Source organism: Pogonomyrmex barbatus, unplaced genomic scaffold, assembly GCF_055798465.1.
Source record: "Pogonomyrmex barbatus isolate J1 unplaced genomic scaffold, ASM5579846v1 scaffold20, whole genome shotgun sequence".
In the NCBI taxonomy this organism is placed as follows: Eukaryota; Metazoa; Arthropoda; class Insecta; order Hymenoptera; family Formicidae; genus Pogonomyrmex; species Pogonomyrmex barbatus.
The window spans coordinates 3,611,570-3,639,392 of NW_028297117.1; the positions used below are offsets into that span (position 1 = coordinate 3,611,570).

The window sequence follows — 27,823 nt, forward strand, 5'->3', positions numbered from 1 at the left end:
AATTTTAAATGTACTTTAATTTTAAAATGTACTTTAAAGTGTCAGACAGCAATAAATATATAATAATGAGAAATTCTTAATCTATATAACAAAATTAAAAATTTAATTATATAATTTATATTAATAGTTTAGTTGATACAATGCATACTTTGATGTCTGTAATCGGTTTTCCACCTAATATGTCTCTTTGATCTCCACCCCAAAAATTGTCAATCACTGCTGATGCAGTGACTTTCACAATTGTTTGTCGTTCGAGACGGTAATATGACGTTGCGCACGGGCTCGTTGCCGATTATCAAAATGAATGAATATGCTTGAACGACGATAAGTCTAATCAGGAAGCTGTCACTGATTCCGACGGCTCTTGATAATGGAGACTTCTCATCCGATTGCGCAATGATCTGTCTTTTGATTTTCCCGTGTCCTTGGAAGAGAAGTTGCAGTGAATTCGGTATTTTTACTTACACGGAAAAATTCTACCAAAAATACAAGTAAACGGATTACAAAAAAAATGTAAAATAACATATGAAGCGAAGCGGGAGAGCGCGAGAATTTAGACAAAGGATGGCGTCGCTCTTGGACCATTATCTGACGTTGGCGACAATCATGGCGATTAGTCGACTGTGATACAAGCGGAATGTAGCATAATTTCATTGGTGTGTTAAACTTTCCTCGATTAATATATTATAATTTATATTTATATCAACAATGCATAATCAAATCTTACATCTGCATAACAATAACAACAACAAATTTTAATTTTTTTTTTTGCAAGAATATTTTAATCAGTTATCAATCAATTATATTGAGCGAGAAAGAAGATATAAGTACTTTGTTTTATAAAAATAATACATTGTAAAAAATATATATATAATTTGTTTCAAAAAATAAATAATTAATCAAAAAATTCAATTGTAAATCAATATTATAATATAATTATAATATAATTATAATATAATTATATAAATTATAATTATAATTTATATTATAATATAATTTTAGGACTAAAGGTCTAAAAATTTATGCTCTAAATAGTAATTAATTAATTCAAAAAATAATAGTAAATTTATATTATCAGTCTTTAAATGTACAAGTCTTATATTTAATATTTTTGTGTAAAAAACAAAATGATAAATATGTAAACAAAACTTTGAAAGCATCTTTTTTATTACACATATATCAATGATGCTAATAAAAAAAATGTATATATCTATAATATATTAATATATTTTATTTATTGTCATATTTCTATTTACAAAAAAATGAGTAAAAATTGTAATGATATTTGATAAAATTCTTTCACAAATTATAAAGTATATTAAATTATAATAGAATTATAATGTATATAATTATAACTGCAAACCCGTCAAATTGAGTTTTATCAATTTTTTTTATTTTTTAAGAGTTATTTCTGGGTTAGATATATAAATATGATTTTAAGATATAGCTCTTAAATAAAAAATGAAAAAAAAAGATAAGTATTTTTAAAAGGTATTAAAAATAATTAAATATTCATTTACTTTATTATTAAATTAGTTTCAAATAGTTTAACATTTGTATTTTTCTGTTCCCATTATTTCAGCATATCGAAGAAATTTCCTTCGTGAAACTGAAGCTCCACCTATTCTAGCCTTGCCATCCTTTTACCATCCTCCTCCTCTCCCGTGACGTCACTGGATCGTGTCAGTAGGTCAAAACCTGGATACGTGACCCGAATGTGGTGTATGTATTCATATTTGCGTCATGTATCGGGTGTACAGGAATTAAAGAGCATTAAAAACTATATTCTGAAATGTCACATTGCCTCATATCATATGTCAGAGAAATAATCAATATTCCTCTTTGATCAAATAATCAGATATATTAATGAAATAAATAGAATTTAATTTATTTTTAAATTTATCCTTGCATTTTTATAATGATTTTCTTAAGCCTATATTCTTATCGTTGCTATAGTATACTGAAATGTATTGCGAATATTTTCTTTTTTAATATAACATAATAACATACAAAATATAAATAAAATACAAATAAAAGTTATTGCAATATAAATAACATTTCATATATTTTTAAGTTTTCTTTTGAGAAAATATTAACGTGAAAATATTATGATATTATCACTCTTCAGTAATTTATCATAATATTATTCTCTTCGCTTTACGAAAAAAGAGAGAAGATATTGAAGACGAAGATTACTTACGATTCATTTCAGTCAAGTGTTTTCTTTAGGAACGTCCTTAATAATCCAGTCACTGAAGATGAAAGCTGGAACAACTGATTTCAATTATTATTGTTTTTTCAGAATTTAAAACTATCAAAAATTGTGATTAGAAAATTTTAAGTAAATAAATTTAAAAATAAAAAATCTATGTAATTGATATATGTATGATATATAATGAAATTCCAATTAACTTTTAGATAAAGGTTATACAAAGATTTAATCGTAACTTGAAGTGCCTAAAGCAAATTATGGAAATAATTAATCGTTAACTAACATCGTTATTACTTACGTGCATTTCGATAAGTCTGCAATTGATCGTAAGGACAAACCGGTCAGACTGCCGACAAATTATCAGCAGAATAAAGCCGGCGAACAATAATTAATGAGAAAATGTCTACGATATCTCGATAACGAGGCTTATCGTATGCATCGAGAAAAGAACAACATATGAGTGAAAAGAAAGATTCTTTTGCGATTGCCGCGAGCTTGATTAACATTCCTACGCAGTGTCAGCAGCATTAATCATAACCATTTCATTTGAATCCACCAGTCTGAATGAAACATTGCTTTGGCTTTATCGTGTTCTTCATATTTAAATTAATGCATTTATCAGACTCTTAAATAGAAAGTGTAACAATATAAGGAAATTAAAGAATGCATAATCATGATTTATGTATGCGACTTTTTAAATTTTTTTTCGCTTTTTTTATAAAATTTATTTCTTTTAATTTTAATTTTTTGTCTTTCTTTTATTTTTTTTATCTGTAAATTACTTCTTCTCGTATTTTTATCTAAAGATATCTTTTACTTAAATACTTATTGTTACTAATAAAAGAATGATAGATTTTTTCGTCTTCATTTTTTCTTTTATCGTATATTGAACTGCTGAAGAAATCATGAACGAATAAGAAGGATAAATCATGTTCGTGGGAACGAATATAGGGGTATGTTATTCTGCCACATTGATTTATCTCTTGCCGGTCGTGATATGCTTCTGTTTTGTGCTTCGTGCTCTCCTAATGGGCAATAACGTGACGATGATCCGTGCAGCTATTCCTTTCGGTTTGCCCTCAGTCAGTAAGAAAGAAGCAAAAAGGTAACGGAGACCTCGATGCTGTTGTAGCCATTGCACCACTGACCTTGGTTTCAAGTAACACCTAAAGTGGCTAAAGTGATTCAAGAATGGCACAGGAACTTCTAATGCGCCTAACTTTCAGTTTCAACATTGCAAAATCGATAGCTGCTAGTCTTGAGCAATTTCTTCTAACATTGTAGGATTAATTCAAAAAAGTCAAATATATCAATAGAATTTTCTAAAATCCATTCTTTAATATATATAATGCCTGATGGCTATTAAAAGAAAAAAAATATTATCATTCACCGATAATTGAAACGAACAATTGCTCTGTTGTTTCTAATTGTAAATAATAGTAAATTAAAAATCCTTTTTAATAGAAATTTTACAAAAATAAAAAAGTTTAATAATTATAACGATTTAAACAATGTATTACTAGTTGTGTAAAAAATAGAAAATGTAAAAATACAGTTTTTATATTTCATTATAATATTTTTTATGTCTATATTAACATTTATTATATGTATATGTTATATCTATGCAAATGACAGTAAAATATTAATTTGCTAATGCTAATCTCGTCTCATTTCCTGTCTGCGGTTTCTCTTTTTTCTATAATAATGAGACAATACATAAGTTGGCAATGTAAAGTCTCATAATAAATATAATGTACAAAATTGATTTATTATATCAATTATATATTGTGATTTCTGATTAAAATAATATAATTACTACCGTATTATATTTAATCTGCATTGATGATTTGCAGTATATGGTGTTTTGTTATAATTATATTATTGAATATTTAACATTCAAAAAGTTTACTTACATTTATCATGCATTTTATTTTTAATTTAATAGCTTTTTCTGCGTTTAAATTGTAATATTTTTCTGTTGTGTTTTATAATAATAATAATAAATTTAATAATAGTTTAATTAAATTATTTATAGAATTATTTACTTTATTATAATTTAATATTTTAACAATTTATACTTGTTTATTTCTAACTAATTTATTCATATCTTTTATAATTTTTCTTTATTGTAGAACTTTAATATCAATTAAAATTATTAAACATTAGAATTCTAATTTTAGAATCTTTCTTTCTTTATCAAAAGCTATATCATGCAATTGAAAAATCCGCACTTATGTTATTTACTTCATTTCTTATTAATCATCTGAGACTTTGTTTCGGTGGACAATGGAATGAATTTGCAAGTCGCATGTGAGTCACGACCATATACGACCCATATCCGTTTTTGCACTGCAATACCTTTGCAGCAGACGCAAGAGCTTTGTGTGGAATGTGTTATCGCTCGTAAAGATAACAACTACGAGAGAAACATAGTCCTTCCCGTGCACGACAGTCGCGGAAGGATACGTAGGTGGTTACCGAAGGATCTGGTGGGGTATCAGGAGAACAGACGATCGCTACAGCATGAGAATGGAATGGAGAAAGGGAGAAAAGAGAATCCGGGCAGACCGGGCCACAGGCGAATACGGTGAGTAAATGCGGCAATGCGGGGCGGGGGGAAGAAGAGGGAAATACAGGGAGAAGAAACGAGACAGAGAAAAAGAGAGATTCATGGTGGGGTTGGTGCAGTTGAAGCACGTGGGCTCTGCTTCGTGTGTCTTGTTCGGTAGTGCTCTCAGTAGTGCTCTCAGCTGCCCGTGAAAGATTTCACACCGGATGTCCATCGAGTCTGTCACGAACTTAGCGCGCCCACCACGGCCGTTGAGGATGTGACGTTCCCTACAGTTGTTGTCAGGACGTCGCGCACATCGTCAAAAGTACGAAAAGTGCGAAAGCCTTTTAAAGAGCCAAACGATGACCCTGAAGGTACTACTGACGAGCTTGGTTGTCGTGGCCACGGCAAGCCGTTTCGTTCTGTCATCGTTGGATGATCATCATCGTCGGGTGCCCTCGCACAGCCATAGAATCATTTGGCCAGTTTGGCATCGCGATAGATTGCTCCATGCTAGACATAATCGGTCAGATGATGAACGCGTAGTCCGAGAAACAACTACGAGAAGTCCACCGTGGACACCGCTATCACAGATTTCCATGACGAGATCGCCACAGCAGATAAATTCGGCAGCGAGAGATGTGGAGCGACGAACGCTGGAACAAAAGTTTAGTGGTGCTGCGGCGATGGCGGAGTATGGTGGTACCAGAGCAATAGCATACGCGGGTTATCATGGCAATCATTGGTATCAGCCAAAGGAGACTGACGCGCAAAACTATCAGCCAACTATTACAACTGTTCCTACGTATACCAGACATCATTCGGGGTGAGTAAATAAATTTCTGGTTCAAAATACAAAATTAAAACTTTGTGAAAATGTTATATAAAATCTTTCATTAAAGCAACTCAATCTTTCATTCAACTCAATCATTAACTTTATTAAAGCAATTATATTACTTTGATACAAATGATGAAAGAGTGAGCGACGAGAATGTTTCCCCAATCCAGTTAGGGAAATAAGAGATTAAAATAGATATCAAAAAGAAAGATCTCATTGAATTGAAAATAAATAAGTTTTATTTTGCACTGATTTTTCGTTTCAAAGTCATAGAGCTCCAAAGGTTTCAAATTCAAGACAGTTTTTTTTTTAATTAAAAAAAAAAAAATATGGAAACGTTGAAGTTTTGCGATGTATATTTTTATTCGACGATGCAAAATGGAACTCATGCATTTGTTTTTAACTCAACGAGATCTTTCATTTGATATCTATTTCAACTCTTTATTTCGCTAACTGGAAACATTCTCGTCGCACTCTTTCATTCGTATCAAAGTAATATAATTGCTTTAACGAAGAACTTTATTAGTCTTTTTATTTAGGATTAATAAAAGCTTTGATGCGATACATGGAAATAAAATTTGTCTAAAGAAATTGATAATACGAAACTCGCGCGTATCTTTTCGTGAGAATTATTCAGATTTACGAAGATTACGAAGTAAATCCAGGCGTGATCATTCGTCGCATCACGGGAGGCACGTAAATGAAAGTGAATGAACCGCGACGCGTAAATATACCGGTGTCGCTAACGTGTGTCGCTGAATTACTGTATTTACGAGCAATAAGCGACGCACCACATTCGCGCGATGATGTATGGATCGAACCCGATGGTCGACGGAATAAGGCCGGCGCGGACCGTCGTTCAAAGGCGAGCCGCCAGCCGTTTAATTAATCGACCGATTAATTATCTCGCACGTAGCGCGTTCCTCTGTCGCGTACAATTATTGGGATTGTCCGTGCATGATGATGTCGGATTCTTTTACGCGCACGCAACAATTCAACACACGTTTACACGTACATGTGGACGTTAAAAAAAATATATTCAGATAAATGGTATTCTTTGCCATCTCCAATTTAAAACCGTAAGATGTCGATCTGATTGGTCGAATACGTTTAACGTCTTTATAAAACGGCTTTTGCAAAATTTTCTGTTCAAGAATGTACAATTTAAAAAAAATTATATATAGGATAGTCTTTGTTATGAATGTTTTATATTCTATTTAACTGCAACAATAATTACGATAAATTATCCAAATTTTCTAAAGTAATTAAAACTTTTTATAGTTTTAAAATCTTTTATACTAGATTTTTATACTAGAATAGTAAATACTACTATAATATAATTTTATTAACTATAATAAAATTTGTATTGATTTTATTTATACATTTATAGGCGTTTAAATATTATAATATAATATATTTTCTAATATCAAAATCATTAATAATAAGAAATGGATACAGCATTTTCTTAGAACAAGCAGCATCAGATGCTCTTATTTTCCTTAGAATTCTGTCAATCGACTTCCTGAAGTGATCATTAAAAGGAAATTACTATACCGTATAATTTTTATCGCCTTCTGATAGCTATAAGATTATCCTACTTCTGAGTCAATGATTGCCCATCAGAAAACTTTGCGAACATTCACGCCAGGCACAGCAAAAAGCCTTCGTGGCAATGTAAACACAAGGGAAAGAACAAGCCGGCGTCTGTATCAGTCAATATTATTGCACATTGATTTCATCACCCATATTTTGCTTCTCTTCGTCTTTTGTCACGAACTGTTTATTGTCGTAATTATACACACGCTCACATACGCATACATACACATGCATACTTTGGTAAACGAGAGCAAGTAGAATAAATATTTTACTATTCAACTTCGAGCTCAATATTTATGATACAATAATGATTAAATTCCTTTAGCTTCTATATAATCAAATGTAGTATAACAAATATAAAATTGATATTTACATTGTAAATATATTACTAAGTATAGTAATAATAATCAACTAATCTATATACTAAGTATAGTAATATAATCAACTATCTTAATAATTACTTTTGTATTACTTATTGCTATTTTTTTCGATTAACTCCTAAACGAAATCCTCTTTTCTACTTTCATGAAACATACATTCTGTTTGTATTAAATAAAGTAATATTTGCAAAACATATGTTTGCACATGTAGAATATTTAGTTACCATTTAATCTGAGTGCAATGATTCGATGTTCATCTACCTTGCGAGTCGTGCTATTGAGTTGCCCAGATGTGCGTGCCTCAGGCTAAAAAATTTTGTAAACCTGTCCAAGGATACTAGTGTGTATGTGTGTGTGTGTGTGTGTGTGTGTGTGTGTGTGTGCTCTTCTCTCTTTCTTTCTCTTTATATCATCGTGCACACGCGGTCGAACTTGCGTGCACCTCGCGCAAAAGATTTCTCAACGATGCAGCTGATGCGATGTGCCGAATCGATTTAAATCCATTGACGCGACAATCATAACACTTAAAACGCGATCTATCGATTTAAAGCCGTCGGAAAAATTTGGGGGTGACATACGGTAACGTAGTATTAGCATGCAATACGTTACTTTGCAATTTTAATATTCAGGATTCGACGGCGTTGGCGACGAGCAAAGTATAAAAGCCAACAGAGATCTAAAGAAATTGCAGAATGTCATTAATCCTCTTAAAATAATGCAGATTAATTTTTTTTTTGCATAGGACAATAATTGCAGAGTTTAACACTATTTAGTGCATTTATGATACGGACACGATACTATTATTAAAAACTATTATTTAAGCTGCATCACGTTTCTGTTTGTAATTAATGGGCCATTATTGCCCATACACATTGCTCGAGGTATGCACGGAAGATGTGGACCATTCCTTACCGTCATGTCGGTCACCTTCTGTCTCGATCAGTTACGTTGCTTCGCTTGCGACATCATTCAAGTGATCGATGAGCGTTGAATGAAAGAAACGCGAATAATGAATATTCAAGACGTTCCGAGTTCCGAGTACTCCAGATAACCATCCTGCGCAATGTCACTCTTAGGCACGTTTCATTGCTCAGCATTGCTATTGCTTATCGCCGTAGAACTCAACATCGATGGCTGATCGATGAGAGACGAGGTCATAAAGAGACAGGTGTCATTCGTCGATGTAATGTGTTCTGGAGAACTATAAACGCGCGTTCCCTATCATCCCTATCGGAAATGTTAGCAGTCATTTCTCGATACCATACACGATACTATTGTATCGCGGCTTAACTGAACCAAATAAGTAGACAGCAGGCAGATGGCAATACCCATATTTTTATCTCTATGGAGCTTTTTATAAAAAAAATAGAAATTATTTTATAATATATATGTTAGTAAATTTCTGGATAATTTCTTTCGAATAATTATACGACAAATGCAGAATGCTACTATATACTACTACTATGCTTGATATTTTAATCTTTTAAATTAAATTTAATTATTTTACTCGTATATTTATATGTTAATGTATTATATTTTTATATGTTTTATTTTACAAACAAATTCTGTTCTTGTAACATCGATAAAATTTCTTACTTTGATCAGAGAATAAAAGAAAAAGCAACACATTCTAAAATTCCACAGCCTCAAATAGAGCACTCCTTTCGCACACATACGTTTTATTCTCTTCTTTTCCCTTTTTGCTAACCGGTATCCCGCAGGATAAACATATCAATGCAGGTCATTCAACCCTTGAAAACACTTTAAGCGGTACATACCTTGCCACGTGTCAAGTTATAGTCAATTATTACGAAGAATTTTTTGATAATCGAAGGATATTCCAAATATTTTAAATTTTTATATAATGATGGTATTAAAAAGACCGATTTTATTATTGAAATATTATAGTGAAATATTTTAAAAAATTTTGAATTTTATAAGTAAATAATAACTACATTTAATTTGTATTATATTAAATAAATTTTGTTTTAAATACATATACAATTTCAGAAATATTTAACAATAAAAATTAAAAATTTATGATATGCATGATAATAATTTTATATATTTTGTCTAAAAAGAAATTCAGAGATTCCAAAAGGAATAGAAGAGAACACGTGAAAAAAAATTAGATAGATTTGGATTTATAAAACTTGAACCATCATATTTATCTTAAAAAAATTCAAGTAATTTGGAATACAACAATTCAAATACAACAATTAAATTTATTCGTATAACATGTATAAAATATGAGAATATCAAGAATTTAATAATAGTTAATAAATTTATATTAATTATTAAAAAGTTAACGAAAATCAATGTTTTTTTATATCATTGAATGCTTCCCAAAAGTTTAAAACTTTAAACTAAATTTTAATTATAATCCATCATATGCGTGTGTGTATTTTTCGACCCATGACCTTATAATTCCTATATCTTGTACGAAGGCCATGAGCATCGATTGCACACTGAATCGAGAGAAGACATACAATTTCGGTGAACGTATAAGCACTCGACACTTGAATATTGCTATCGAAACGATGCTATCCATCTTCTAACAATTGCGAGCGAGTAATACTAATCGTAAACTAATGAATCAAGAAAAGTGATGTCAAGACAACGAAGAGTGAAGAATGATTTGATGAATATACATAAATTATTAGAAATATGAAAACATTATAAAAGATGTTAACATTAGAAAAAAATTTATATATTATTTTTAATTGTTTGTTTATATATCTGTTTATATATTTTATTTGCAATTTTATATTATTTATTTTGTATATTTACTTTTACTGTTATAATTGAAAATGAATGAAATGTCATTAAATAATATTTTATTACATAATTAAAGTTAAATATACAATATTTTAATATGTGAGCGTATGTGAGCGTTATATAGCAATCAATGTATATTTATAATACAGAATAAATAAATATGAAAAATTTTGATTATTCGACGGAATTTTATGTATAATAATATTTTGTGTGAAAATTTATATATATATATATATATATATATATATATTCATTATTATTTAATCATTAATGCAGTTTTTTTATCAAAGTTGAAATTTTAATATCGTTAAATTAATAATCAATTTAATATGCTAATGCTAATAAGCATCTTATAAACATCTTATAAACATATAATGGTAGAAATATAATTTTTGATAAATAATACGCAGATAATAAAAAATTCATAAATTATTTTTAATTATTAATCAATTTTTAAAAAATCCTAATTATAAATATTATATTATCTTATTGAATCTTATCAAATATCTTATCAAATAGTAACGCAAGAGAATATATTGTATTGTATTGCTTTCGATTGTGATAAGAAGAAATTAAGAGATGAAAGGTGGGGAATTAAAGTGAATACCAACAGTGGCAGAATTAAGCTGCAAGTATTCGCCTTAATCCCCCATCTTTCATCTGTTTGATGATAGCAGCTTCATGTATAAATCCATTAATGTAAACTTTTATCTGAGTTGCGGACATGAGGGGTGAAAAGGTCAAAAGCGAGAGAAGAGAATGGACGAGGATAAGGTACGAGACGCAAGTAATACACGTGCATTGACGCTATGAATTTGCATAGACCAATTTTGCGGTTAGTGGTCTTATTTTTATTCCATTTGAATATTCAATCCATATTTAGTATTTGAAAATGTCATGGAGGAAATAAAAATAAAAAGAGAAAATAACGATGATGAAAAATTTTGCAATTAAATTCATACTTTTAATGAAAAGATATTTTCACGTCATAATCAATTTTAAATTTATATCATTAATTAATAAATTTAATGTTATATGTAATAGAGAGACAATCTATATGTCTTATGTCAAGGATATATGCGAAAGTATTGAAGTATTTTATTACGTTAATGTTAATCATTTATATACGTTCACTTTGCTTGATTAGATGGAAATGGCAATATGAAATCTTTCAGCATCGTAGAATCAAGATAAGATTGTAGATCTCGTAGGTTACAAGTGATGTCAATCACAATGATATCTTGCATTGTAATTGTGTAATATTGTTTGCAATTGACTTTATCTGAAAGTTTACGCTTTGCAACATCGCTTGTTGCTCAATTTACGAGTGAAATCAAGCTGCAACAGAATTAATAGAGAACTATGAAGTTTATGGACGAACGTACATACATACGGCAGGAGATAAATTGCATCTAGAAACGTAAACTTCATTCACCAAAAAATAAACGAGCTGAACGACTCGGCGATATGGAGATACAAGGAAGTCAAGATTACTTTTTTTTATTTAGAAATTATCAATGTTTACTTGTGCACAACAAGAAAACAATCAAAACAAACAGTGATTGAATGAGAATTGGTTTTCGATTTGAAAACAGTCATTCGGATGCTGTAAGAGTGTAGGTCAAAATTCTAAAAATCTGAAAGTCTGAATTCTAAAAATAGAATTCAGTAAAATTGAACGCTTCTGGTTTCGTTATGAACAGTAAACAATTTGAAGAAGTGTGCATATTATTTAATTAAATTTAATAATTGTTTTTTTTTAATTTTATTTTACCATATTTGTTAAATGACAATATTTACATGTTCTATTTTTAACTTTGTTATTATTAATAACTATAAATACATAAATACATATAAAAAAAAAATTCAAAAAAAACAAAATTCACAATGTTTGGGAAGATTTGTCAAGTGTTTTGCAACATAAAATTATTATTCCTAGTCTACTAAACGGTATTGTATCATTTAGAAACTTTCGATTATCTAATACATCTATGTACAGAGAGAACGATAGAACTTTCACCGTCAAGATTATATGAGCAAGAGAAAATTATAGCACTTATTATATAGCATAATTTAACTGGGAGAACATTTTAAAAGTTAATGTAAAATATCTTGTATCTCGTGTCCATTTTCAAGAATTTAAATGGCAAGACACGTCGTGTGCCACATCATCCACGAACGCGTAGAAAACGAAGCGCAAGAGGTAGTAATGAGAGATGCCGCGCGTCTTATTGGCACCGCGTAGGCGCATAATTACTTCACCTGAGCGGTAACCTGGGTAACCCGTCATCAAGCAATTTTGTAATTTGGAAGTTTTGCGCTGCCTGCCCGCGGCTCCCGTTGCATCGTTGCGCATTCCGCCGAGGAAACGGCTTTCAACGCGCAAGATACAATCTCTAAATGAACGAGCGGCAATTCGCCTCTTTCGCAAATATGGACGTCTTGGATGGCGCGGACTTGCAATTTCTTTGTTTACGCTCAGGGCACCGACATTAAATGAATCCATGATTATCAAAATTTTTCTAGGAACTGAATGATAGAAATTTTTTGAAACCATTATACGTTAAAATATAAAATTTGATTAAAAGTCATATTATATAATATGATTTTATTTTATCCTGAATTTTGATAGTAAAATTTTCTTTGTCTGTTTGATAATAAATGAAATAAATAACATAAATATCAAAAAAAGATTTATCTTTTGTTATCATTTTTACAATCTTTTTAATATAATATTGTTTTATTTTATTGAAACAATCTTACCTTAATAATTTAATAACTTTCTGTATCTTTTCGTTTTTTTATCTCTCTCCCTTCTTTTTAACTTTAAATATATTTTTTATAATAAATAATACTTTTCTCCTTTCTTTTTTCTTTTTCTTTTATATAAATCTGTAAATATAAAATAATCTTAATAATAATAGATATTTGTATGAAGCACAAGTAAGTTACGTAAACATTACTGACAAATCGCTTATAACCGCCGTGATGAACGTGGCGGAGAAAGGGGCTATCCTAAAAAAAGATTCGTGTTGAAGCAATTCTTCAAAGCGTAGGTCTGAAATTAGCGGGTATGAATCACTCCGAACCACCTTGGTGAGATCCGAGGATCGACGACCGACAAACTCTCGTTAGCGTATATATACATCGTGCGATTTGTGGTTCTGGATTGTTTAGACATCGTTCGTTCACACTCCTCCTTCTGAACATGGCCATCATCAATAACGATATAACGTTCTGAAAACTTTATAGTCAAGAAAATTACTTCTTCCTTTAGCAAAAAATATGCATAAAAATTTGTTAAACTATTATTAATAAAATATTTTGTAGAATAAAATATACAGGATGTCTGAAAATCCTAATAGTACAGCGGATCAAACTGAGCAGATAAGTCCTCTATCATTTTGCAATTTTCGCAATTAGCAACGAGTTATTAATTATTAAAGGTCATTGAATGAGCGTGTGTCTGCCCGGTTCATCGGCAAGTCCGCGGAAATGCAATCGTCTAACATGCATTCCCGATTGATAGGAACGCGGCAAGATATTTAAACGAGAAGTCTACAAATGACAGAACATCTGCTTATAATACACACCTTTATCGCGCTTCTACCGCAAACGTGTGTTGAACGATTGTACTTCGCCGCATTGGCCAATGGACTGTACGGATATGTGCTCATTCTGCGATCTTCAATAATTAATAATTTATTATTAATTGCGAAAATCGGAAAATGACAGAGAATTTTTCTATTCAGGTTGATCCGCTTTACCCGCACACAAGCGGTGTATTATTAGAAATCCTGACACCCTGGTATAATAAATAATTTGTTTTTTTCTATTAGAGCCTATTATGCAAGAAAATATATATTCTTAGAATATTCTAAGAATAATTTTTTGAAAAAGTTTTTCAAAAAGGGATTTTTTATTTGTTCAAAAAATTGTATACTGTTGTTAATTTTAAAATTTATTTATTTATTACTATTTATTACTTTCTTTAATTTTTCATGAAGATTATTTTAAAATGTCTTTAAAATCTTTATTTACTTTTATATTAAAAAATTAATCTTAAGTATATTCTAAAAAAGAATTTCTTTATGATGAAAATAAAGCCCTTGCTTTTCGTTGTTGGATTTGGTGTTACGATAGTATATGAAGAATAATAGCTCGAAAAATATTTACGGAAGGAGCTCTTTTTATCTAATGTAAAAGTTTTTTGTTTTTATATGTATTATAAGATATTGTGCAATATTTTAGAAGGAAAATATTTTAAGAGTACATAGAACACACTCGCGATTGCCTTAAAAATAACATCTTTATATTTTTGTGATAAGCTACAGATGCAGCTGCGCGAAGATGAACTTACTGCCAAGAGGTGTTATCAAGTCTCGTAATTGAAACACGCAATATATAGATGCATTATGGTTCAAGGTTTGAATCTTGAAATAAGATACATCGTAATTTTCAAGTAGCTTGTACAATCTTTCACCGATACATCGAGAAGTGCATCAAGAAATACGTTATATGCGTTACGCTTACGCGTTTATTAAATTTTGTAAAAATGATATTGTAAATTATTCATTTTTTTTAGAAAACTAGCAGTTTTTAAAAATAATGTTTAATACATAATAGAAATATATTTATCAAAAATAATTTTTATTTTCTATTATTATTATTATGTAATTATTTATTATTAGTATAAAAAATTAATTTAGTGTTGTAAAAAGATGATAAGACACAAAACTTATTTAATAAATTTTTATATTTTTATAAATATATCCAATAAATATATATTTAATATTAATAAATATTATTAATATTAAAAATATGTTTGATAAATAGAAGTTTAGAGAAATTAATTTTGACTTATTATAATTATTATTATTAGTATGTAATAATTTGTACAATAACTTACTTGTCTTTTTCCATTTATTTTTTCTTTTAAATATTTTTTTTAACTTCTATTTCTTAATCTATAAAATTTATACAAAGAGTTCTTTATTGATTGGTGCGAGTGACATTTAGGAGTTTAAAAAATAAAATGTGATAAATGTTCCAGAGTTGGCATAATCAATTCAATCCCACTTGTAAAACAGCGACCGATGGCCGAGATAGTCATTGGAAAACCTTAAAAACAAATTGCCATCCGAACATACGAGTGGCACTTCAGCTCTCTACTTTCTTTGTTCCGTCTTGCAAAAGCCAGTCGAGATTCCACGTGTTTTGCATGCGAACTGCTCGTAAAACAAATGATCGTTATACTGCCGGCAATTACAATCGATAGCTTTGTCTGCCCTTTCATTGGCCCGATTGAATCGATCCTGATCCGCCTTGATACCTCAAATTATTTGTAATTCCTAATTTATGGTCTTACGTTTGCATGATAAATGAAAATTTTGCTGTTAGTCACAAATTAAGGCAAAATTGCTTATAATAATCGCTGAATTTGCAGTTTTCAGTTTAATTTCAAAATCACTCGTAAAATATATTAATATCAATTAATAACATGTATGATAAAATAATACAATGCAAAATATTAACAATTAATATTTATTTAAATGCAATATATTAATTTCTATTTAATTCATAATAATACTAATGCTAATTAATACTAATGGAATAAAATATTATATTGTATTATTTTGATAAAAATAAATTATTGATATGACATCGATAAACAATGTAATAAACAGGTAGACAAGTAACAATTTTTATTTTTGTCTTGGATCTAATAGATGCAAAGAATTTTAATAATAAATTAATATTACATGACGGAATGTAACTGCATGATTTTTATGAGTACTAATTTGGGAAAGGAATCGTCATGATCTTTGATCTCGTTAAACGTTTAATTTATGACAGATCACACAAAATTGAAAACGGCAAAGCGTGCTTCTAAATGACATCGCGATGTGTGGTGTGTGCGAGAAAAGGAAATGGTGAGACTAACATTTATAAAATCAGGCAGTAAAAAGCCGATGTTTATTACCTTAACCACCAGGCGTGCAAGACGTGCCATGTGGTTCTACGGAAATTTATATTTTATTCTGTATTCTGTATTCTGTATTCTGTATAATTAAAGTTGATTATTAATTTACTAGACAGCTATTATAATATATTCAATAAAAAAAACTATATCGACACATCTTTCTCTTATAATTAGAAAGTACGTTATTTTCTATTAAATGAAAAAAATCTTTCAGAAAAGTTATTTAAATGTTTGGAAACACCAAATCTACACAATCAATATATGACTCGAAAAACTGTGAAAAACAATAAAAATTAATAAATTTTACAAATAAATACATAAATCATATTTTGCATTTATCTTATTATTTACGTGATTTTACTATCTGAATTTTTTAAAATTTATTAAGATTTATTTATGAAAATATGTATATTAACAGGACTATTAATTACTATACTATAATTAATTAACACTTTGCTAAATTTAATTATAAATGATACATTAAATAATATTTTTTATATTTTTATTTGCCTAAAATTATTTCTTAAAAATTTTCCATTGAATTTTATTTTCATTAAATTAGAAAATTAGCTTATAGAAACATTATTTGTAAGTTTTATAAATAAACAATAACAGATTATATATGAAATTTGTAATTCATGTTATAATATTATTATAAATTGTTTTATTTATACTAAAAAAGCATTGAAACATATTGAAACATATATGTAATCAAACCGGCAAATATTGAATTCAAATGTCATATAATTTTATTGGCCTGATAAATCTGACATGAATTATGAGATTCATAAAGTTTACAGAGCCAATAGTTGTCAGCTGAACGAAGAAACGTTTCTGCAACTCGTTTTTGCTAACGCATAGACACAAAATGCAGTCGCAACAATGCTGGGAAGAAGGCATGTAGCTCGTTAGGCTTGCAGGGACAGTAAAGGAAACCGTCGTCGTCATCGCCGGCGAAAATCTACGTGTGCAACAGACGGACGTAGAAACGTAACAAACGACCACGATAACACGACGTCACGTTAAGGGCTACGTGACGTTGTTAGGAATGGGAATCATTCCGAGATCGTCGCTAAGATTTCGGAAGCGCTTAAGAGAGCCGTAGACATGCGAACGTCCAATGCGGTAATTCATTCTAGATTTATCACCCTTCGGTTAAACCTTAGGTAAACCGCATCACGCGATGGCGCCTTTATATAGTATATTGTTGATTTTATACGTTTTTTCGAATCTATCATCGTCAATTACGATATGTCACGCTAAAATATTTGACGCGATTTCAACTTCAATCAAATATTTAGTAACTTTTAAGTAATTCTGTAGGAGTTATTCATATATAATATTTAAATCTCTATGTGTATAAATAATTATTTTTACCGAAAAATAATACTGACTACGTTTATTTTTCGATTATTTTTTCATTTGCATATTTTTATTATCTTATATTAGAGAAATAATTAGCAATAGGATTTTGAATTCTTTTGAATATAATGAACTCAATTATTTGTAGACAAAAACATATTATTAGAATAATGTTTAAAAAACTCAATTACAATTGCTTTAGTCAATGCCAATCATTCCAATGTATTGCCTTTAACTTATACTGCACAAAACTGGTTGGTGCATACATGCCGCAGTCAATGGGATGAGAAATTTTACGTTAAAATTAAGATTTCTTGTCATAAATCATCTGCACGTCATCAATCTCCGATAAACCTTATCATAGCGAGACATACCTTTTGCCCCTTGCGACAGTTTCGTCTTCATGTTTGTCCAAACGTTCGTCCAATATCAGCAAATGAAAGCAAAAAAGGAAGAAAGAATCTTAGCGAACGTCCACCGACGCGCGGAACATACTTGTCAGAGCAACAAGAATCGAACCAGTATTCCCACACGAGTGTCCCTCGAACCGTATCTGAACTCGAGCAACGCATTTCACGGTGCATTTTTTTATTATTCAAGAACTCGGCTTATTGCGATCTATTAAAGAAAATTTGAGAAAATCATTATGTAGTTGAGTTGAAGTTACCTATGTTATCATAGATATATAATAGTATACTGTATGATACTAATAATAAGTAATAACAGATGGTTTCTTGGCTTCTAGATGTTCGCTATGATTTCGTAACATTGCATTGTATAAAAAATATATTTTCTGTGTGTGAAGTTTCATTAAATTATTATCTATGTATTTTTTTAATATTCTAATATTCTAATCTCTCTCTCTCTCTCTCTCTCTCTCTCTCTCTCTCTCTCTCTCTCTTTCTTCTTTTTCTTTTATGAAGAAATATAATATAAACAAAATTTGTATTTTTTTATTACAAATTTTTTCATAATTTTAAAATTTAGAAGATATTATATCAATTTTAGTTTAATTATCGGTTTTACAGAGAAATGTTATTTTGTCACTTTCTGTCAATTCTTTTTATTATTTCAATATTTCCTTTTTGGTACTTTGCTTTTATTAAATACTTAGAAAAGTATTAAATACTTAGAAAAAAATTATTTTGAATTCCAAATTTTTTTAAAATTTATTTATTATATCAATAGTGGATATAATATAATAACATAAAATAAGAAAGTAAATAAGCTATAAATAAGCTACTTCTTTGTATGATCAAGAGCTATACTGCATACTACAAGTTGATATTTAGCGGAAGTGAATTTGCGTATGTAAATTCTTTATGCAGTCACTTAGAGTAGACTTACTCGGTGATAGATCGTGTTCTTTATGTTATGTTGCCTCTGAAGCAAGAAACGAGCATGGACAGGGACCACCGTGTCCTCGGTATCCGTTATTGCGACAGTAAATGTTCTGTCGCATTTCAGCAAATACGACATCGATATGGCGAAATGCAGTTTTCTATGGTCTGATAATGACGAAGTGGTTCTGTCGGGCAAGCATTCGTTTCGACGCCCAATTATTGTATATACAATTGCCATATGTTTTATTTATGAATCGTTGAGAGCCTTCCACTCTCTGTATTGTCGCATTCCACAATATTTCTGCTAAATGATTTAGTGATATGCTCAAAGTTTAATTTTCCAAGCTAGAAAGAAGAGGAGAGCAAAGGGAGGGAAGAGAGAGAGAGAGAGAGAGAGAGAGAGAGAGAGAGAGAGAGAATGATATTATTTCTTTTGCTTCAAAAATACTAGTAATACTCTTAATACTAGTAATACTAGTAATACTCTTTAAACATACTAGTCAAAAATATTATATATATATATATATATATCTTTCATATAAAGTTTTGTCATGTAAACTTAATTCCAGAATCAACTTGAACAGCGACGAACCGTAATATCATCACTAATGCAATATTTATTTCGATCGTGTATTCGATCGGCCTTCGTATTTTACGATTTAACCGGTCTTCTGCGTACTTTACGATTTAAATGATTACGCTTTAGCAGATCAGTTTAGCTGGGAGGGATGCGACATATGGAATATTATTTACGATGACTATCAAAATAATCGACTTGTCGATTTAATCTCTCCTTCGTATAAATCGCAATAACGAAATGTAAAGCTGAAATCGAGGTGCGGGATCTAAATAAAGGATTATTTGAGAATTCATGTGAAGGCTTTTTTCCGATAATATCTACATATAATAATATTTTGTATATTTATTATATTTTAAAAAGTAATATTAACATTATTCTTAGATATAAGTGTAATAGGTTATTTAATTATTATCTTAGGGAAAAATTGTACATATGTATATTAATATAAATAATTTCTTATAAATAAAACAAATATTATTGATAAAAATAAATCTTTAAACATATTTTATTTTATATTATTTTATATTATTTTTTGGAAAAAATAATTTACAACATATAGTTCAAAATAGCATGTAAATCTTAATTTACATATTTATTTTTCTTTTGATAAATTAATTATGAAATTCAAATTTTTCTTATATTAAGTTTAACATTTTAAATAAACATTTTTAAGTAATTTAGAATTATAATTTCGTATTTATATTATGAACAAATTATAATAAAGTATAGAATCAATTTTTATTCACAAAAATACATCAAAAAATTAATTTATATAAATTAATAAGAAGAATTGTTCTTTCTCATAAATTAATAATTTGCATTTTAGAAGGCGAGTATGTACCAGACAAGCTCCCGCAATTTCGCATCATCATCGAGGAAAACAAATTAGGTACATGTTACACATTTTACAAATTTAAAAGCTAAATTGATTATTTAAAATAAATAATTTAATTTATTTCATCTCAGAACAAATATCATTTAATAATAGACAATATTATATAATAAAAGTATTAATAGATATTTATATTAATAAATATTAGATAATGAAAAATAAATTACTATTATTAATAGAAATATTTTTAGATTTATGAGTATTAAAAGATAAATTTTTACGGTAGAAAATTATTATAAGTGTTTGCTATAAAATATATGATATTTTGTACATTTTATAAATTGTATAAAAGGAATTTATAAAATATCCTAGTATACACTGAGATGATTTCCAGTTTCTTTTGCTGCCCGGGTTGGTCACAAGTTACGCACTTGAGCTTTGGTTGCAATAAACGTAAGTAAATCTGACAAAAAGTTATTTAATTTTTGATTTATATTTATATACAACTAGACTATAGATAACGAAATTTTAAACATTAAAAAATTTACTATCAATAATAAATTATAAATTGGATAAAAAATACTAATACATATTTAATATTCTATTCATACATTTTTTTGTTAATTCAATTTTATTTTCTTCAACTATGCAAGTTTAATAATTTCAATTTCATCGTTTTCCAGCCACGTGCATAACATCCTGTTTAAATGGTGGAATCTGCACATCGCCTGGTAAATGCACGTGTCTCAAAGGATATACTGGTAACTACTGCCAAATAGGTAATGTTAATTTTATTTACAAATTAGAATTATAATTAAAATTATAAACTAAGTCGTTTAAGATCTAAGTCGTATAAAATTTATCATTATCATATATGTGGATGTTGACGAAAAAATTAAATAATTTAGGAATATAATTTATAATATAATTGTATAGTTTATAATATAGTCTATAATATATTATCTACATATTATTAATATGTACATATAGTACATATATATATATATATAGTACATATATATGCACATATGTACACATATATATATATATATATATATATATATGTGTGTGTATGTATGTATGTATAATTTTAATTCATATTTCAAATAGATTCATAATAAAATAAATTGCGTTATTTTGCAAAATAAAATAAATTTATAGTTTATAAAAATTTGATTTAATTTAAATATTTAACTTGATTAATAATTTCAAACAAAATTTAATAACGTATTTATATGTATAGCAAGAAATCCCGCTAATTGAAAATAAAAGAGAGATAATATTCGCGTTTTAAATATTAAACTTTTTGCCGTAGTTATAGTTGCAATTTTAATAGTAAGTTCACTGATATATACTTAAGAAAGTATAATCAATAATCAAAATATTTTTATATTTATATTTGTATTTTTACAAAAATATTTTATTAAATATTTTATTGTCGCGATAGAATTGTTCGTAAATCTATCAAGAGTATGTAATATATAATTGCAACCGAAGCAGCAGGACATGCAGGACCGCAATACATATTGTGTTGCATTTAGCTTGACGCTCACGTAATGCTATCGAGGAGCATATCGTTCCACGTCAATTTAATTATGTCTGACGATACCAGGCACGAGAAAGCACTCGTGACCAAGCAATCGATTGAACGTTCTTCATGCTTTAACGAGGCAATGCTTATATCACTACTAGAATTGATTGTGACTAATTATGTACTATTGTTTAGTAATTTAGTACTATGATTTTAGTAAAACGAAAAGATATGAAAAATATATAAGTTTTAGGAAAAATACATATAAGAAATGCAATTAAGTTATCATATTATTTAATTACTTTCTTTTAAATATAATTTTTACTTTCATTATAGATATTTTGAAAATCGCAACGTACCTATTACATATAATAAGATTTTAATTAAATATTGTTTGTTTGTATATAATAATTAATAAATAACATATTCTTGTTATTTATATTTATATACTTAAATTTTAATTTAAGATTTTTTTTAAGTTTTTTAATTTAAGATTTTTTTTAAGTTTTTATGTTTTATTTACTTAAAAATACTTTGAAATAATGAAATAAAATCTATTTTTTTTCTACTTTCTGGTGAGATAACTCATCAATTTTAATACTTTACAAAAATTATTTAAATATATTTTACTTTTCATCTTACAGATATAGATGAATGCGTGAGAGAAAAACCATGTGGACAACTTTGCACAAATTTACCTGGTAGTTATCGATGTCATTGTAGACCTGGATTTCAACTTCAACATGATGGTCAATCTTGTCGGAGAAATGGTTCGCAAAATTTAAAATTTGTTAAAACTTGTTAAAAAAAGCTTTAAAAAGCTTTAAAAGCTTTTTTCGAAAAAAGTTTTAAAAATAGGTTTATTTTTTGCAGACACTGACGAAAACGCTTTTGAAGCACGCGACTTAGAAACCGATTTTCATGATGTGTCGACAACAAAGAATCCGATTTTTCATAGTATGTATAATTTAATTTTAAAATTCTGTAATATTTATTTAAAAAATATAGTTCTATTGTTTTAATAAAGATTTAATTCTACATATAAACAATATTTCGGATATAAATTATGCATAGAAAATAATTTTTAGTGATTATTTTATTTTAAAATTATTCAGAATTTGGAATTTAAAGTTGCAAAATTTTTCATTATTAGTTAAAATAAAGCTAAAGATAAAGCTATTATTTACAATATTAGTTAATATAATATTATAATAAAATACAATAACATTATATAATAATATAATAATACAATAGGAAAATAATTCTATAAAGAATAAATTATTTAAAGTAATAAACATGGTATCATTGAATTGCAGATACAGAAAATGAAGTAAGCGATGATGATCAAGATTTTGAAATTATTTTAAAAAGACTGATTAAACTGGAAAAAGTAAGTAAAAAATTATTATTAATGCGATATCATTATTCATGGAGGAAATATATTAACTTTTCAGCAAGTAGCCAGAAATAAAAAAAGAGATACAGAGGCTTCTGACATAAACACCAAAGTTACATTGGCAGTCGAAAGTGTCAATGAGATGAAAAAAACCGTCGAAAATGTGGTAATGTATCATTTAAATCTTGACATAGCACATACCAGAAATATCACAAATAATTTCATCTAATTAAAAACGATTTAGTATATAAACAAGTGCATAATAAATATATATAATTACTTTTTATTTCCGTTGAATTTTCATTTTATTATTGATTGAGTATTATTGAAAGTTATTTCTTCTTACATATGTGATACAAATATATTTTATTATAAATATAACAAAAAAAAAAGTAAATTTTGATCATTAAACACAGAAATAGTATATGTAATTTTCGTATTTTGATATTTATATATAATTTGATTTATTTTAAAAAAAATTTGTGAATCTGATTTGATGATAGTAAAAGACTTTTTCAAATTTTCTATGCTGGAACGAAATAATTCAACGAATTTTAATTTGATAGAATACAATTTTAATTTATTTGTTATTTGTTATTGATTTCCAATTATGCTAGAGATATCAATATATTATATAAAGAGATCAAATGTATATAAGTAAAAAATGAATATTTATATTATTTGTAGATTACACGAAGTTTTATATATATATATATATATATATTTTTTTTTTTTTCTTTCTAGCAATTGATGCAACAAGAAGTATATGATATGAGAAGCAAGATAAAGCTATATGAGGCAGAAATAAGAAAGATATATCATCTGATGAATCGTGTCGCAGAACTAGAAAATCATCTGAGAATACATTGCAGATACCAATAAATTAGTAGATCGTTGAAGTTTCAATGTTACTAAAGTGTTATGTGGATATTATTATTATTATTATTTGATATTAATAATGATTAACAGTAATACTATCTACTATTCTATTTGATATTAGTGTAGTAGTAAATAATGTTACTACTATTTTATTTAATAGTAGCAATATTTTTGTTACGAATTTTCATGCTTGCAAAAATGATATCTTTAAATCAGAAATTCGTATAGATATAAAAAATGCTACATATTTAAAATATTTATTTTTTATTTTTATGCTAAAAAAATTATATTATTTGTCTTAAAATATGGACTAGTAGTAGTCATAAGCTTCACACAAAAATTTTTCTATCGTGAAATATCACTGCCATCATTTAGCATTTATTATATTTATCAGACTAGTAATAAGATAGCATAGTACATAGTTTAAATACTATTATTTGTATTCATCTTTATAATAAAATAAGGTGGATTATGCATTTCTATACTTCTTTTATATTTTAAGATAGATGAAGATAATGTGCCATAAAATATTAAAATAATATAAAAAATAGTTATAACATTATATTATTTATGGGAAATTTTTTTCTTAATTAATATTATGTAATAGTCTACAGTTTTATTCAATTAACAATCAACATTAAGCAAAAAAAAATTTCAATATCGATCACAAAACCAATTAAAACAAATATTGTAACTAGAAATATTTTAGTATTATATAGACATCTGTGACTCTCAGTTCATATTAATCTAAAACTATTTGTTTATATTTTTCTTAAAATAAGATGTTATTTACTTACAATTTAAAGTGATTGAGTGAATACACATACAGTTGTACATGCAATAAGTTAACGATTTTGTAACTGTTTTTTAAAAATATTATCTTTTAATTGCAATAATAATTTCCTCAAAACGTCTCAAAATTCTCTTCAATTGATGCCCCTGATTCTCTGTCAATGTCATTCACTATCTCCCTCATTTTTAAACAGCATAATTATTGCAAACTTTTCATCTTTTTAAATATTTTTTCTGTTTTGTAAGTTTAAGGGATATTATCTCTTTTTCTTAATTTTATAATGATCACAGGTAATTAAGAGTAGCATTTTATAATTAAGTTCTACAATTCCTAACATTTAACTATTACATACATTCTGTATTTTAAAAATTGTCATTTTAGTTACTTAGCTTCTTCTTAAAAAAAAAAAAAATCAAAATCTAATACATCCATCAAAAAAACAAATTTTGTCTATCAGATGATTTATTTGGAACACCAGAGTATCTGTGTAAAAACTAGAGAAATAGCAATCATGATCGAATAACAATCTTATTGATAATCTTAATCAAATAAAATTAAAATATAATTTGTTCAATTAATTTTTATTTTTACAAAAAGAAAACCAACATACTTTTATATTTAAAAATTAATATAAAATTGAATTTAATAATTTATAAAGATTTTATTCTTTTTTCTCTATCGCTTTTTTTTGTTTTCTGGTGAGTCTCTTGCCTGTCTTCTTGTTTGCTTTCAGTGTTTTTGCTCTGCCTTTTTTGTGTTTCATTATCTTTCTATGACTCATCCATACCGGATAATTGCCATACTGGTCCCGCAATGTTTTCTTATTATATACTCTAGCACCTTCCACTTCCATTTGTTCTTCACTTGTACTAGTCTCAAGCTGTACATCTTTTGCCTGCTTAGCTTCAATATTTTCTTTCAATTTTTTACTGTCAACAACTATTATTTTGAAAATAGAACAGTATAAAACATTGTTATAATGTATACAAAAATATATACAAATATATACAAAATATTTATTATAGACATTATACACAACTTTAATGTAAATCTTACCTGTAGCGATTTCATTGATATTTGCCATTTCAACATCTTTAGATGAATTATCATCAATACCAAGAGTTTTTTTTAATCTGTCTAACTCTTTTACAGCATAGCGTTCCCTCTTAATCGCTTTGCATTTTCTTCTCCATTTACTGCGCAAGGATTTAGCCATTTTTTCACACGTGTATCGTACAAAACTCAGACAGAATAGGTTATGTCCAAACAAAACGTGATCATTGAATACACACTGAATAATGGCTGTGTTCAGCAGAGAAAGCACTTTGCAACTGTTATAAAAATCTTTGATATGATTGGTTCTTGCCATTAGTTCCTCATGGATTTTAATATATAAACCAATCATATTAAAGGATTTTACAATAGTTGCAAAGCTGCCTTTTCTGTTGAATGTAGCCAATGGCCATCAACCTTTTCATGGGATCGTCAAAACCTGTACACCAGCACCCCCAAGTTTCATTTTAGCATATTGGAATTAAATAGCCACTTTCATCTTCTAACACTGTCGATAAAATCCCATTCTAAAGTGTGCTACTTACACAATTCATGGATCAAAATTATGTATGTAATTACATATCTATTTACGTTTGCATAATTTTTTTATTGCAGAACTGAGTATTGATGAATATTAAAATTAATATATACATTTATTAACATATTGTAATCATATGTATTGTATATGTATACAATAAAAACAATGTATGATAAATATTTTTTTATTTTTATAAAATCCTTTATAATTATATATGATTATTTTTGTCGTTGTTTAATATTTAAATTTTTTATAATTCATAGATAATTACAATATATTTAAATTATATAATATTTAAATTAGAAATATATTATTAAAAAGAAACAAAAAAACTAAAGAACGAAAATAAATCAGAAGAAACACAATCTATTTAGTAGTAAGTGCAAACTAAACCTTAGAAATCATTTATTAAGTTTATTTAATTAAAATTCAATAAAATAAATGTTTACATATACAAAATCTTGCCCGACCGTTTATGCCGTAAATTATTTTTATGATATTATATATATATATATATATATATATATATATATATATATATATAAAATAGATTTATAAATAAGTTATATATATATATATATATATATACATATACATATACATATACATATACATATATATAACTTATTTATAAATATATTTTAATAAAACAAGTATGCACTAATTCAATTATAAAAAACAGACTTAATATTTCATCGAGTGAGTCATCAGTATAATGATAATACTAATTGCATATAATAATATTAATTGCATTTAAGCATTTTAGCATTTGCTTTTACATCGACAAAGTATTCAAAACTGTTTCAGGTAAGTTTTATAAAACGTTTTCTTATTATAATCTTTGACTGAAATAAAGAATAAGTAATACTTGATAGATCTATGAATCAGTGAAAAAAAATCAGATTAAAAACAAAAAAATATTACAGAATAAGTAATATGCGTAATATTCTAATTAACTATTAAAAAGTAAACAATCCAAAATTACAACTTTTTGAATTTTTCTATTTAATTTAATATTAAACGAATTAATATAAATATTATACTTTTATGAGATAGAATTTAATTTTGATTAAACTTGGTTTTATTATCGTTATCACAATTTGTTTGAAATCAGAAGATATCTGCCGAGATAAGAGAAATGCATGTTTGCGAACGCATATAAACTGATGTAAATATTT

The 27,823-nt window shown here is 27.6% G+C and overlaps 2 protein-coding genes across 2 annotated transcripts; one reads left to right on the forward strand and one right to left on the reverse strand.

The window, feature by feature from the left end:
- The first annotated feature begins 4,858 nt into the window (after positions 1–4,858).
- slow (epidermal growth factor-like protein slowdown) lies at positions 4,859–25,472 on the forward strand. Its single transcript, XM_011638587.2, has 9 exons — positions 4,859–5,589; positions 20,450–20,512; positions 20,850–20,908; positions 21,139–21,234; positions 22,631–22,756; positions 22,860–22,943; positions 23,303–23,376; positions 23,441–23,548; positions 24,127–25,472. Exons 1-9 carry the CDS (start codon positions 5,126–5,128, stop codon positions 24,262–24,264), a joined length of 1,212 nt encoding a protein of 403 aa, XP_011636889.2. The 5' UTR covers positions 4,859–5,125; the 3' UTR covers positions 24,265–25,472.
- Positions 25,473–25,616: 144 nt separating this feature from the next.
- Positions 25,617–26,491, reverse strand: LOC105427047 (protein LLP homolog). Its single transcript, XM_011638586.3, has 2 exons — positions 26,111–26,491; positions 25,617–25,993 (listed from the first exon to the last, which is right to left on the reverse strand). The coding sequence occupies exons 1-2, from the start codon at positions 26,457–26,459 to the stop codon at positions 25,716–25,718; spliced, it is 627 nt and encodes a 208-aa protein (XP_011636888.2). The 5' UTR covers positions 26,460–26,491; the 3' UTR covers positions 25,617–25,715.
- Between the last annotated feature and the right edge of the window lie 1,332 nt (positions 26,492–27,823).

Excerpts from the sequence above, each read along its gene's own strand:
- slow (XM_011638587.2), top strand. The coding sequence starts at position 5,126 with ATGACCCTGAAGGTACTACTGACGAGCTTGGTTGTCGTGGCCACGGCA. Across the intron at positions 5,590-20,449 it reads TATACCAGACATCATTCGGG|AAGGCGAGTATGTACCAGAC; the intron begins GTGAGTAAATAA and ends TTTGCATTTTAG. Across the intron at positions 22,757-22,859 it reads TCAATCTTGTCGGAGAAATG|ACACTGACGAAAACGCTTTT; the intron begins GTTCGCAAAATT and ends TATTTTTTGCAG.
- LOC105427047 (XM_011638586.3), bottom strand. The coding sequence starts at position 26,459 with ATGATTGGTTTATATATTAAAATCCATGAGGAACTAATGGCAAGAACC. Across the intron at positions 25,994-26,110 it reads TATCAATGAAATCGCTACAG|TTGTTGACAGTAAAAAATTG; the intron begins GTAAGATTTACA and ends TCAAAATAATAG.